Source organism: Fistularia commersonii, chromosome 5, assembly GCF_037954325.1.
Source record: "Fistularia commersonii isolate RoL2024-O1a breed Wild chromosome 5, RoL_Fcom_v1.0, whole genome shotgun sequence".
In the NCBI taxonomy this organism is placed as follows: Eukaryota; Metazoa; Chordata; class Actinopteri; order Syngnathiformes; family Fistulariidae; genus Fistularia; species Fistularia commersonii.
Window position 1 is genome coordinate 2,822,844 of NC_141288.1, and position 14,877 is coordinate 2,837,720.

Consider the following 14,877-nt stretch of genomic DNA (forward strand, 5'->3'; position numbering starts at 1 on the left):
GTATGTGTCGTTTTTCACCTCCAGTAAAACACAAAATACTCAAGTATTGTTAGTACATTCCATTGCCATTAGAACCCCCCCCGCCTGTGATTGGTACATTCCACTGTAGTTAAGACCTCCCCCTGTTTTTTGACATTTTACCAGTGTTAGAACCCCCCCCCCTCACTGTTGTTGGAATATTCCACCATTATTAGAACCTTCTACTGTTGTTAGAACCTTCTACCAGTGTTAGAACCCCCCCCACTGCAGTTGGACTCTCCCACTATTGTTGTTACATTCCAGCGCCAGCAGAACCTCCCCCTGTGTGGTTGGTACATTCCACTGTAGTTAAGACCCTCCCATTGTTGTTGGAACATTTTACTCGTCCCAGAACCCCCCCCCACACACACACACACACACCACTGTTTTTGGAATAGTCTGCCATTATTATACCTATTATAACCTTAGACCCCTCAACCAGTGTTAGAACCCCCGCTGTTTTTGGAACCTCCCATTGTAGTTAGAACCTCCCCCTGCGGTTGGTACATTCCGCTAGCGTTAGCCCCTTCCACTGTTGTTAGAACCTTCTACCAGTGTTAGAACCCCCGCCCGCTGTTGTTGGAACCTCCCACTGTGGTTGGATCCTCCAACTGTTAGAACATTTTATTATTGCTAGAACCCCCCACCCCCTCCATTGTTGGAATATTGCACCATTATTCAAATCCTCTACTGTTGTAGAGGAACCTTGAACCAGTGTTAGAACCCCCCCCACTGCGGTTGGACTCTCCCATTATTGTTGGTACATTCCGTGGTTGGTACATTCCACTATAGCAACAACCTTCTACTGTTGTTAGAACCTCCCAATTTTGTTGGAACATTCCACTGTAATTAGACCTTTATATTTGTTATTAAAAACTTCTACTGTCCTTAGAACCTCCCATTATTGTTGGTACATTCCACCGCCATTAGACCCTCCCCCTGCGGTTGGTACATTCCACTGTTGTTGGAACCTGCCACTGCTGTTCAGTCACTTTCTTCTGATACGGGACAAAATTGATCGCATTTTTTGGGTTCTCGTCCAGATAACGATTATTGATTCAGTCGTCTAAACCGTCCCTGCCGGGCTGGATCTGCAGCCAATCACGGCTGAGACTGGGAGAAGAGGCGGGGCTTGACCCAGACGGGTCAGCTGTCAATCACGGACCCATCATTTCACACCTGCAAACAATTTGGGGTCTTCAATGAACCCGCTGACTGTTTTTGGACTGCGGGAGGAAGACGGAGAACCCGGAGAGAACCTTCTAGCTGTGACCAGACATCCTGAGCTCTTTGTGATTATTGATCAGTAAAAAAATGCCGATTGGTTCTTAAGTTTCTGCCTTGTGGAGAAGAAGAGCAGCTATGAATATTATGGAATTTATTTGTTTTTTTTTTTTTTCCCCAGTGGAGATATTTTCTCCACTTCCTGTCACTGGATTTTTTTTTTTGGATACTTGGAAATCATTTCTTCAAAATATCATCAGGAAAATTACCAGGAAATAATGAAACTTTGTGCAAATGAGGAGAAAAGGTGTGAGAGTGGAGCTGCTGAACTTTGACTCCGTCCCGCTGCAGGAGCAACCGGACGCTCGCCGTTTTCAGCCCATTATTGCGGAGACCATTCACCGGCGAAGGAGAACAATGTGCAAAGACGGTGCAACTGCTGCCGGAAGGCCGATCAAAGGCCCCGATTGGTTCCAATACGTCGTCGATATCAGCCTTACGATGCTGTGATTGGACGAGGAAAACCGGAGCGGGGTTGACGCCACGGCTACGGAAGACCAAGTGAGCCAAGTGATTTTATTCAGTTTGGAACTTTGAAATTATTATTATTGTTGTTGTTGTTGTTGTTGTTATTAGCATTCTGGTGCTGAATTCAATTTGTTTTTTTTTGTTTAATAATTTCTGTCAGAACATCTTTTTCTTAGATTAGTGCTTTCCAAACTACATTCTGCAACGATGCTCTAATGTTAACAAAATGTAATATTAAAATATATAACAATCAATTATTTGGTTTTCCTTAAACTTTTTGGCAAAAATTGGAGAAAAAGACAGAAAATGAAGCTAGATTTAAATTTGATTTAAAGCTACTACTTTTTTGTACTAATCAGTAGTTCTTTGCTAATAAATTATTAATTGATTATTGATGATTTAAAAAAAAAAGTTAACGTTTCAACACTGGCATGTTGGTCTTACGTAGGTTACCATGGAGACCGTTGGGGCGGGTTAAAGCTTCAGTGGGTGACTGGCGACACTGAGGTAGATGTCCGATGATGCAAACATTCACAATCATCACCTTCCACTCGCTGTCGTCGGGCAGACTTTGTCCTGGATTCATCCCTTTCCCTTTTAAATTAAACATTTATGTCTATATTTTTTTAAGGCGAAAAAATGAACATAAAAAAAGAACAAATTAGGAAAAAAAAAAAAAAAAAAAGTTAAAAAAATCTACAAAAGAAGTCGTAGCAGAGGAGTGGAAGCAGGTCCTCTGGTAGAAAAACATCTTCGTCCTCCCAGCATGCAACAGTGTTCGGGTCCGGGAGTGGCGGTGCACGGACAGGAAGCTGGACGGGCGAGGAAGAGGAGGAGATTCAAGTGAAGCTGGTCGTACCTCCATGTTCTCCTGGGAGCGACAGGGGCCTCCACACACACACACACACACACACACACACCTGGCTCCTTCATCCCAGGGAGATGGAGGTTGTCCAGTTGGACGAGGTGCCGTGAGCAGGAAGCAGGTGGAAGTCGAGCAGATGTGTCCTTCGTCACCCTGGAAACACCAGAAGTCATCGATTTATTTAGTAACGAATCTCCTGTTCATCCACATTCTGGAATCTTCATGTGTTTCATTTCATTCTCGCTCTCTGGAAACAATCTCAAACGTTTTATAAGCGTTGTGTCTTTGGCCAGAGGGGGCGCTGTTTCACACTATTTTCTACTTGGTTCCCCGGCTGCTGTTTGTTTATTGATTGATAATCAATGGCTGATTCTCTGATTATGGCAGAACGACTTCCTCCCGGAACATCGCCTCTCCGGCCTCGGGTTATTGTGATCCGGTTGCTATGGCGACGAGAGCCCCGCAGCTGCTGCCGGGCGGCTCGTGATGCGCCGCCAGAAATACCGCCGACCTTTGACCCCGGTGGAAATGTGACTCGTTTAAATAAGTTTCGTCGAAAACCGGACTCGGGCTAAGGGAGAGTTTCCTTGCAGCGGATCGCCTCCTGATGATTTCAAGGTCATTTCAAGGTCAGCCTCCGATTTTTGAGTCTGAACCAGAAGGACTTGCGGGGTCAAAACCAGGAGGTGGAACGAGAGCAATGAATTAAAAGCTCCAGGAAGTCAACACAGCAGGATCCTACACTCACTATGCAGGAAGAAAAACCTTCATCCTCATTACTCCCTCTTTTGGGAGTAGAACGACTTCCTCCCGACTTCCTCCCAGGAAACTCCTGTTTTGACTCGACACCAGGGACCAGCACCTCTACTATGAACCCCCCTCAGATTTCACGCCCCGCCTAGTTTATCCCAGCTTCATGAGAAGGAAATACGTTATACACCAGTGAGTGTGTGTATGTGTGTGTGTGTGAGAGAGTGTGTGTATGTAAGTGGCAGTGCGTGTGTTTGAGAGGCAGTGTTGTCGCCTGTTGTAAAGATTCTGTGACACAGCGCCCCCTACAGGCCTGGGTGTCTGAGCATCAGAGTTGTGAGCTAAAATTTTAACAACTTCATTTCAGTTCTTTGTCATTTTCAGGATCACTTTTTTATTTTAATTTGTTTTATTATTCAATTTACTTTTATCTAATTACTTGAAATACTTTCAAAAATCATCAACATATACCCTGTGAATATTTCAATATTTTTTAACAGGCAAAGAGAAATTAAGTGTTTTTCTTGCTGAAATAAGATTTTAAAATCCAATCTTCGGATTATTATATAATTTTTAGATCAATTCATTAATATTGTTTTTTTTATTCTAGTGGTGATTTTTATCGATGATAAATATAATTATGTTATTCCCAGCTTGTCCTTGACATTCCAAATTAACTGAGAGAAACTCCACAGTCACAGAACCCTGCGAATCATCAGAACATTAGTGACGAGAAGGAAATACTCCTGATCTGATCAGTCTAGTTTAGCTTATTGATTCAGAACTTGTTTTACTTTATTTTGTCCTTCCCACAAAAACAGATTATTGTGCTCTGCTGCCATCTGACGGCCATCATTAGTACTGTCAGTGACTTAAAATGTAAATATTTACTGCTCTTATTTTGAAAGATCCGGATGAAGGCGTATTAATCTTTTGCTGTTCAGTTTTTTAATGGACTGAGAATATTTAATTTAAAATCACCTCTGATTTGATTGCTATCCAGGGGATTTGTTTGTTATTTCTTACCATCTGGGATTGAAGAACTCATTTCTTGTTGATTTGAGAAGATTTTTTCCCCTCCCATATTATGGGATCTTGTTTTTCTCAATTAAAAATGAACAATAATCTTTTTTTTTTTTTAACTACATATTTCAAGTCATTTACATGTAAATGTCATTCTCTGAGATTTTTTGAACGGCCGCTGTACATAGGAGAAACACCTCTTGTGGATTTTTTTTCCCTCCCATAATGTTTTCTTATTTTTTTCTTGATTAAAAAGGAACAATAATCTATTTTTATTTATATATATATATTTTGTTTTTTTGTTTTTTTTTCACTACGGTTATCCAATTATTCACATATACAGTAAATGTCATTCTGTGCGATTTAGTAAACGACCTCGTGTGGATATTTTTCCTTCCCATATTATGGGATCTTATTTTTCTTAATTAAAGATTAACTATATATCTATATATCTATATATATAGATATATAGATATATAGATTTTTTTTTTTATTTAAATATAAGTTCCAAGTCATTCACATACAAATGTCTGAAATTTTGCAAACCACTCACCTCTTCTTTGTGGGACAGTCTGAGTGGAGGTCGTCCGCCGGGTCCGTCTTTTATAATCCCACACAGGTTGTGATTCCATGGGGATGTGGTTGGATGGGTTCCCTTCCTGTTTGTTGAGCAAACTCATCTGAGGATGAGGATGGGACCCAAGAGTTCGTCTTCATCGGGCTTGAATATTTGAATCAGCTCCTTCATGTCGACACTAACGTTTCTCAAGGTCGGTGTGTACGGAAGCAAAAACACAGTGAAAAATACATTTAAATTTCTTGTTTGCAAGATTTTCTAACTAGTTTTCCATTGATTTTTTTTTTTTCTTCATTTTTGTTTCCTACTGGGGCAGACATGAAAATGAATTCACACCCATGTCCACCTGATGCTCCTCAGATATATTTTTCTCTGGATAAGAATACCTGATGTGTTTTTGCTTCCATACCCAGCTGATGCACAGGTCATCCCGGTTTAATGGGCTCCAATTTTTCCTCATCTTTTAAAACTATCCCCCCCCCCGACGCTTAGTTTTTTTTGTTTTTTTTTTACGTTTTAAGCTGTATTACGTCTCTAATAACAAAATATATTGCTAACTCTAAAATAGCCTGCTCTCGGAGACATGAGGTCACAACACTTACTTGCATAAAATATTGTTTGTTTTTTTTTTTACATCAAAAAACAAAAACAATATATATATTTTTTTTTTACCTTGAATATCTGCTTCTACATCTATTGGGTCGACTTCTATGTGTTTTCTTTTATCGCTCTTATTTTTCTAAATATACATTTGAATGCATCCCTTCAGGCTTCCTTCCATTTAATCGCGCCAAGAAGGGTCACGTGATCCGACCCGCCGGCTGCAGCCCGGTCATGTGACTCAGGTTAACTTCCTTTTCCGCCGTAAGATGGAAGTTTCTTCCGAACAACATGGAGGCTCCACAACATGGTGGTTTTGGCCCCGTCCTCTCTCCGTGGCAGGCAACAGCAGAAAAGTCTGGAAGGTTGCTATGGAAACTGCATCCAGAGAGAAAAGGGGGGGGGCGGGGAGGATGCTAGCGCTCGGCCGCGCGGGGGCGCCGCCGACACGCGGATCGCGCACGGGAGAAGGAACCCTCATTTGTTTGTCTGGATGAAAATAAAAAATCCTGCAGGTGGGCGAAAAAAAATAAATACAAGGAGCGGGAAATTGAATCGACTCGCTTCCGGTTTGAAATTAAAAAAAAAAAGAAAAAAAGTGAAATCAAAGACCGCGAGGCTGCAGCCAGAGGGCGGGAAAGCACGCGACAGGCGCGCGCGCGTGCCATAGTAATCAGCCAGCGCGTGTGGCTATTTATAGTTTGAATTGAAATCGGCCACGTGGTTTCTCAGCAGCCTCAGGGGTCAGGGGTCATGACCTTCGACCCCCTTGGAAACCCCTCGCGCTGCTATTTTTCCAGTGCGGCTAAGATTTTTTTTTAATTTCAATTTCTCTTATTTTTTTTGTTGTTGTTTTGATTTCACAAAGTGTTTTGGTTGTGGAAAGTCAGAGATTTTCTTTTTTTTTTTCCCTAATTGTTTTCCTCGACGGCTGCTCGTGACGTCACGGCGGTCGGTCTCGTACGAACCGGCGTCTCCTCCACGCGGTTTCCGGTGGGGAGCGATAAAGTGCTGTATCCCGCTGCGATGATGGAAGACTTCCCGGTAAGAAAAATGAAAAAAAAAAGGATGTTAATAACAAGAATCACCCCGAAGAACGGATTCCTCAGACGTCCGTCAGCTTCCCGGTGAACGCTTTGTTCGGGCTGCAGTTAGTGAACTTGACCGAGTGCGCGTCCTCGCTGTCCGGGTAACCGGAACCGGAACCGAAGCGCAACGACGGCTTGCTGTCGCTGCGCTTGAACTCCCCGTAGGACGGGTTCTGCTGGCCGCAGGTGACGTGCGTGTACTGGAGCTGCTCTTCGTGCTCGGTTTCGCGGTGGTAGAAGTAGTTGAAGTTGGACACGATGACCGGCACCGGGAGCGCGATGGTCAGCACGCCGGCGATGGCGCACAGCGAACCCACGATCTTCCCGCCGATGGTCACGGGGCACATGTCGCCGTAGCCCACGGTCGTCATGGAAACCACCGCCCACCAGAAGGCGTCCGGGATGCTGCTGAAGCCCGACTCCGGGTCGTCGGTCTCGGCGAAGTAGACGGCGCTGGAGAAGAGGATGACGCCGATGAAGAGGAAGAAGATGAGCAGGCCCAGTTCTCGCATGCTGGCCTGCAGGGTCTTGCCCAGGATCTGCAGCCCCTTGGAGTGTCGCGACAGCTTGAAGATGCGGAAGACGCGCACCAGGCGGATGACGCGCAGGATGGCCAGCGACATGGCCTGCTGGCCGTTGCCCTGGTGCTCGGCCAGCTCCAGGCCCAGCGTGATGAAGTAGGGCATGATGGCCACGATGTCGATGGTGTTCATGATGTTCTTGAAGAAAGCCGCCTTGCTCGGGCACGCCAGGAAGCGGACGAGCAGCTCGAAGGAGAACCAGATGATGCACAGCGTCTCCACGATGAAGAACGGGTCGGTGAAGGGGTTGGGCTTCCGGGCGCGCGTCGTGCCGTTTCCGGCGGGCGGCGCGTCCGAGCTGCGCGCCTCCTCGCGGAACTCCGGCAGCGTCTCCAGGCAGAAGATGACAATGGAGATGAGGATGACGAGCACGGAGACGATGGCGATGCCCCGGGCCGGACCGGAGCTCTCCGGGTACTCGAAGAGCAGCCACACCTGCCGCTGGAACTCGCCGTCGGGCAGCGGCCGCTCCTCCTCCTTGATGAAGCCCTCGTCCTCCTTGAAATTCTCGATCACCTCCTCCCCGAGCTCGTAGAACTTGATCTCCTCCATGAAGATGTCCACCGGCACGTTGACCGGTCTGCGCAGCCTCCCCCCGGACTGGTAGTAGTAGAGGATGGCGTCGAAGCTCGGCCGGTTCCGGTCGAAGAAGTACTCGTTGCGCAGCGGGTCGAAGAAGCGCATCCTTTTGCGCGGGTCGCCCAGCAGCGTGGCGGGAAACTGGGCGAGGGTCTTCAGCTGCGTCTCGAAGCGCAACCCGGAGATGTTGATGACCACGCGTTCGCAGCAGTCCGCAGCGCGCACCGCGTCGTGCGCGTCGTGCGCGGCCAGCGCCGCCGTCTCGTCCAGGTTCTCCCCGTGCACCACGGTCATCTTCCGTCCGATCGCTCGTCACGTCTGCGGGCGGGCTTGCATGTCCGGTCCCGGTCCCGGTCCCGGTCCCCCTCCCCTCCCCGGACCCCCCCCCTCCGCCTCCGCCGCTGAGCCGCGCACCTTCACCGCCGTCGCTTCCGTCCGCGCCGCCCGCCGCCGTCTGGACCGCGGCGGGCGCATTCACTGCATTTTAAGCAGCTTCGCCCTCCCAGAGCTGACGTGGACGCGCATATCTAAGAGGGTGTGTGTGTGTGTGTGTGTGTGCGTGTGTGCATGTGTGTGTGTGTGGGTGGGTGGGGGGGGGGGGGTTGCACGCTCAAGGTTATTGGCGGCTTGCAGGGAGGGAGGGAGGGAGAGAGGGGTGGCGCGCTTGGACGCCTGTTGGTGTTGATTTTTACGCACGGGGTTTCATTCATGATGGGAAACCTGTTGCACACGTGCACATGCACACGCACACGCAGGCAAACACCCCCGACCACCGACACCACCAACACCAACCCCCGGCCCATTAATGACGGTTTAACTGTCCGGGAAGGAGGAGAAGAAAATAAAACAAACGGAAGTCGTTTTGCAGGCGCACGTTTGTAAAGTTCAAGGGTTTATTTTTTTATGATGATTATTATGTCATTAAATAAAAAAAAAATACGATTTTTTAATTTGAAAACAACATCCTTTTCTGTTCCTCGTATGCTTCACATTTAGCCATAATTGTTTGTTCGTGTTTTAGAAGTTAAATACAGTTGGAAGGGGGGGGGGAAAGAGAAAAATAAAAGTTTGGGGTTTTAAAGGAATCCGACTGGGCTTGCGGTCAGACCTTCGGGCTCTGACGTCATTGCAAAGTCAGAAACGTCATCGTGCGTGTTTTCATTGAACTGTAGACCGGTGAAGCCGCACAGCGGGAGTTGTCATGGAAACGGCGAGAAAGTAGTGAAAGCTTTAAAACGGACAAATAACAGCGGCAAAACGTTTGAGGAGAACAAACTGCTTAATGTCGATTTTAAAACCGTTTATCCGTCACACACACACACACCGTTTAAAGACTTTCCTGGCTGCAGGGCGAGCTGCTCAGTGGCGCCCCCTAGAGGCCACAGAAGGTAGATGCCCTGCAGGCTTCAGAGGGCCTCTGGGCTGCCGGTCAACAGCCTGACGCTCTTCCCTAAAATAGCAGGATTTCTCCCGGAGCTGCTGGAGAACAGCCCTTTCCCATGGAACCTCCCAGGGCGGAGGGGGAGGGGGGCTTGTCTCCAAGGCCTGGAGCTACCAGCTGAAGGTTGTGGAAGAACCTCTCCAGAAAGGCAGACTGTGTGACCTGTTCCTCAAGAGGTGGACTTACTTTTTAATCCCTCTTCTTTTGTTGTTTGCTGTCATTCGGAGGACAATCTGAAGGTAGAACATCTTCCGAAGAGCTCAGTTCGATGCGTTCGAACCACCGGTGTCTCCAGGCGACCCGTGCTGAACCTCAGCGACATCGGTTGACCTTCGGTAGATTCGAACCCGAGGAGGTGGAGAGGAACTCGGGGTCGGAAGAACACTGGGCGCAGAAGTACAAAAGAATCAGACCTCATAATAAACCACAGAAGAATCTTCTGGAAGTTTCTCAAGATGGGCTCAAACATTGAGCTGAGTCTCTAGAGACCAAGATTCTAGTCAGCTGACAGTCCCTGATGTTCCTTCTCTGTTCCATCCTCCATTCCTGTAACGTTCATTCAACCAAACATCTCCCTCTCAGGTGACTCTCCAACACCATCTGAGGTCTCAATGACAATTACCGCCCAATGACTATGTTCTCACATTCCCCAGGTGACTGTCCAAAAACGTTCTTGAGTCCCTCAGGAGACCCAATGGTAACGTTCCAGAGTCTCTCAGGTGACCCTCCAAAAACGTTCTTGAGTCCCTCAGGAGACCCAAGGACGATGTTCTCGAGTCCCTCAGGTGGCCCTGCAACAATGTTCTCAAGTCACTGAGGTCACCCTCGAACAACAGTCACGAGTTCTTTAGGCAACCCTTAAACATCGCTCTCAAGTCCTACAGAGAACCAATGACAACGCTCTCGAGTCTCTCAGTTAACTCTCCAACAATGTTCTCGAGTCCCTCAGATAGCCCTCCAACAATGTTCTCAAGTCGCCTAGGTAACGCAAAAATATTGTGCTCCAGCCCTTCAGATGACCCTCAAACAATGTTCTCATGTCCCTTAGGAGACCCAATCACAACGTTCTCGAATCTCCCAGGTAACCCTCTGACAATGTTCTGGAGTCTCCAAGGTGAGTGTCTGACAATGTTCGAGGAAACACGGAAACAATTTTTGCAAATGTATTTTTTGTGAAAGGAACCACATAGAACAAGGTGTGGGGGGTCAATCTCCAAACTTTCACCTGAGGTTGAAGCATTTCTAGCAGCCGCCACCCATTTGAAACACTGTCCGTCAATTTGGATTAAAAGGAACAATTTAATTTGCGGTATTTCGTTGAGTAGAAACAACTGTACAACATTATTACAACATTCTCCACCCTTTTTTTTTTCATCTCCCTGCAGAACAGTCCCTAAACGTTCCAGCAGTTGCAGGAACTAATCTGGTTTTCGGGGTCACGTCCGTATATTGTGGTAACATTTCAGGAAACCCCGTGCCAGCGTTGGAGGAATGTCGCACAAAAGGTTTTTGTTCACTTGTTAACATTATGGAAATGTTCTAATTACCAAATTAATCCTATGCTGAGTGTCTCTGACAGCTGCTCTGCCGACTCCGTCCATCGCTGCCAAGAGCTCCTATTGTTTTCCAAGAACACTGTTTAAAACACACACACACACACTAGCACGCACACACACACACACACACACACACACACACACACACACGCACGCATGCACACAGCTGCTGCCAGAACCACTCAGTGCTTCACCAAACATGGATGTTTGTTTTCACGGCGACCAGCTGTTTTAGGAAATTGCAGACTGATTGGCAACGGTCGAGGAAAGAACCGGAAGAAGTCATCGAGGAGCGAAACTTGCCTCTAGAAATACCTCTAGAAGCAGTTTTAGTAAGACAAGATGGCAGCCAACACAAAGGTGAGCGGAAGAACCTGGATGTTTATTTACTTTAAAGAAGAGAATCACCTCAGTCTTTTATTGAGGAGGAACCTCGACCTACTCCGTTTGCTAGCTCCGGACTTATTTTGGCCAAAATGTTTGTTCCGCTGCAAGCCCAGGAAATCCCTCTGCAGTGTAGCAGGCCAGAAAAGCTTGGACCACTTTGTTGCTCAATTTTTTGCTGGTTCTGTCCATTTTATCACAAGAAAAAAGACAAGCACTAACTGCAAGAGTTTTTAAAAATGGTGTTGAATCTGGTCATGGGAGCGGCTTATGAGTTCCAGGAAGAAACGGCTTGGTTCCTAGAAGGCAGTGGTGCGAGGCCTTCTCTGCTGGCCCAAAAAAAAATATCTGAATCACAGACTGATTTTAATTACAATTGAATCTTAATTCTATTTTGAATCTCGATCTGATTAGATAATTCCAAATGGTCTGTTCGCTTCTTTTCATAGCTTTTTCCTTGACATGTATTTTAATTGAAAAAGAGCATTTAACCAATCAAATTTCAGCTGTTATTTGTTGCCAGGCAGGATCAAAGTCAAAGAAATCCGCTCGGAGGCCAGCAGAATCCGATTCACAGCTGCTCTGGCAAAAAATACTGTTGAAACTGTTGCTTCAACCAATCAGATTTCGAGCTGTGACACCAAAGCCTTCTCGAAGGCTACGCTGATGTCAGTGTGCCACATGCCTTTTGACTGAATCCTCAGAGAGCGTTCTAGCCAGAGCGAGCAGGCTGCATCTGTAGCAAGCGGCATGAATACAATTATAGTTTGTGCAAAACTTTCCCGAGGGGGAAACCAGAGTGGAACTAGAACTTAGTGTGCAGGGAAACACAGCACCACAACGAAAAGATGAAGAAAAATAGGAAAATGTTAAAAGGACCAACAGTTTCATAGCCATATAACAGTTATTAAGGGGATGACTGGAGCACTACTGAAGGCCTGGGTGTGAAATGCACTGCTAGAAGGGTTCGAGAGACCGCAAAAAAGTTCCCACATTGAAAGAGGGGCTTTAGATTGGTTGATCCACCGTCCTTCCTCTCGATTCCCCCAACCAGTCGAGGCAGACGGCCGCACACCATCACTTGGATTCTGTCTGTCAAAAGGGAGTGTTTCTTCGCCTCTGTTGCCAAGTGGTCGCTCATGAGGGAAAAGAGCGTACGGCCAAAACCTGCTCCTTGAAAAGTGCCTTGAGATAACTTTTGTTGGCGTGATATAAATAGAAATGAACTTGCTCTTTTACTTTGATTGGCAGCTCCGACACAAGCACAAGTAGATATTTGTTTTTTCTCTTTTTTTCTCTTCCCCCGGTCTCCCTGGCGGACAGTCGACTCAAAAAAATCGTCCTGGAAAAAAAGGTCTTTGAATGGAAAAAGTTACTGTGTAAAACACACGCAGTTCAGATTTACTCCTGATAGACTCATGAGCGAGGGTTCTCTGACAGTGGATGGATGATTCACAGGCAGGTGGTTAATGACTGGATGATCCTTTCTGATCCAAATTCCTGATAAAATACATTTCTGGTTTTCAGAATAATGGGGGAAAAAAACACATCCAACTCCAGAAGTTCTCCGATGAGTCTTCGATCGTTGGATGCATCAACGACGATGACGAGGAGGGCCACAGAGGTCCGATTGCGCCTCCTACTCAACATCTCCAAGACCAAGGTGGTGGTTGTAGACTTCAGGAAGAATCGGAGGAGACGTGTACCGATCACCATCCTGGGTGAAGAGGTGGAGATAGTGGACTCTTACAAGTACGTTGGGGTCTATATTATCAAACTGGACTGGACATACAACACAGGATGTTCTTCCAGAGGTTGTCTGGTATCTGTAGCGGGTTCCTCAATGATAGCTTTCTTCGCTATAGCGTGCTGATGGGGTGGTGCCTGAACCGGTGAGGTCAATAGGCTCAACAAGCTGGTGAGGAAAGCTCGCTTGTTGGTGGGACTGAACTTGGACCATCCTGAATCCGTGGCGGTGGGGAGGGTGAAGGACAATCCTTCCCGACCCTCTTCACGACGAGCTGCGGCTAACAGCCAGCTCATTCAGACGACAGCTAATCCCACCCCGGTGCCGAACCCGACGCTTCAGACGTTCCTTTATGCCCATCAGACTAGACTGTACAACAGCAGGCGGCACACAACTCTGCATCTGGGCTACCGCAACCTCATTACCTCACTCGCTCACACATGTCACATCCAAATTCCATTATCCATGTTTTTTTCCTAATCCCCATTGTTGTCACTCCATTCTCACCCTAATTATCCAAATGCTCCCCTTGTTATTGTTGTTTTTGTTCATTGTTATCGATTTCTATCCTTGCTGTTCTTGCTGTCTCTATTTTGTCTATTCATGTTTATTAGTATGGTTATTGTTGTACCGCTGTGACAACGAATTTCCCCTATTATCTTATCTTATCCATGTTGGTGGCCTCTCCACGTTCCACCTGCTGTTCTTGTCCTGCGTGATGGTCGGACAGCCGGGTGTCCCCCAGCGTCCTGGTCAAGGTGACAGTCATGTGATAGATGTGTTCCCTGAAGCATTAAGATATTGCATTTTCTGTGTCTTGTCGGGAAAGTCATTTCCCTCTGCCCCCCCCCTTTCCCCACCCCTCGGCACTCACAGCTGCGGGGGTTGGGATGAGCGGGAGGTGGGGGGGGACTCTTGTGCTGCTGTTTACTCATATGTCAACACCATCACAACAACACGTGGCGCAGATTATAGGTTAGTTCTGGATTCTTCTGCACGCATGGATTAAAAAAAGCACAAGTCGTCAGGGTGCGCACACAATTATCCAGAAGCACAGATGCAAAATAGGTTTGTTTTTAATCATTGATTTATTTGCTTCTTTTTTCTTTCTTTTTTGCCAATTGTTTACTCATTGGGGTTGTTTTTGTCACATTAAAATCAGTGGGAAGATCTAACGACCATTAAAATTTGTATTCACTTTGTAATTAAACATTCACCAAAACAGTTTTTTTTTTTTTTACAATTATTAAATAATCTGATTAGAATATATCTTTGCATTTGGTGCTTCTTTTTCTTTTGTGACAAAGAAAATCTGTAGGTTAGTGAAACCTGAGTGAAGTTACCACAACCTGCTGACTATAAAGCCCCAAAAGTAAAAAAATAACCTGTTCACCATTATTTCATCAAGCTAACAAATGTAAAGGTCTATATGCTTGCAGTGTATCCCATAAGTTAAAAAATAGACAGTTTGTTTCAAGAATGTCATTAATGGAAGATAAAATTCTGTTTACATCAGGTTACAGCCGGAAATTTTCAAGTGAACAAAATATCAAAACACACGGGTAAATAAATCGCATTATGGTCTAATCATTTCTTATGATGGGCAGCATGGTGGTGCAGCGGTTAGCGCTGGTTTGATTCCCGCTTTGGTATCAAACTGTGGGAAGTTTGCATGGCTTCCTCCCACAATCCAGAAACATACAGACGGTTAATTGGAAAAAAAGAACTAAATTGCCCTGATGCGTGAATGACTGAGTAAATAGTTGTTTGTCTCTTCATGTGGTCCAATTGCGATCAATTGGTGGCCAGTCAAGGGTGTAACCTCGCCCACTGACAGCTGGGATAGGCTCCAGCATCCCCGCCATCCCCAGTGCAGAAGTGGTGCATAATAAGTAAATTATGATAAAAAAAACAAA

At 46.2% G+C, this 14,877-nt stretch overlaps 1 protein-coding gene and 1 long non-coding RNA gene across 2 annotated transcripts; both read right to left on the minus strand.

Moving 5' to 3' along the window:
* Positions 1-1,471: 1,471 nt before the first annotated feature.
* On the minus strand, positions 1,472-5,310 carry LOC147233828 (uncharacterized). The gene is made up of 3 exons (XR_015106136.1): positions 4,962-5,310; positions 2,691-2,788; positions 1,472-2,582 (listed from the first exon to the last, which is right to left on the minus strand). It is a non-coding gene; the product is annotated as an uncharacterized LOC147233828 (long non-coding RNA).
* Positions 5,311-5,719: 409 nt separating this feature from the next.
* Positions 5,720-8,285, minus strand: LOC147233829 (shaker-related potassium channel tsha2). The gene has a single exon (XM_086146440.1). It carries the CDS (start codon positions 8,125-8,127, stop codon positions 6,691-6,693), a length of 1,437 nt encoding a protein of 478 aa, XP_086002566.1. The 5' UTR covers positions 8,128-8,285; the 3' UTR covers positions 5,720-6,690.
* Between the last annotated feature and the right edge of the window lie 6,592 nt (positions 8,286-14,877).

What these genes read in the sequence shown, in the direction of transcription:
- LOC147233829 (XM_086146440.1), bottom strand. Translation starts at nt 8,127, where the DNA reads ATGACCGTGGTGCACGGGGAGAACCTGGACGAGACGGCGGCGCTGGCC.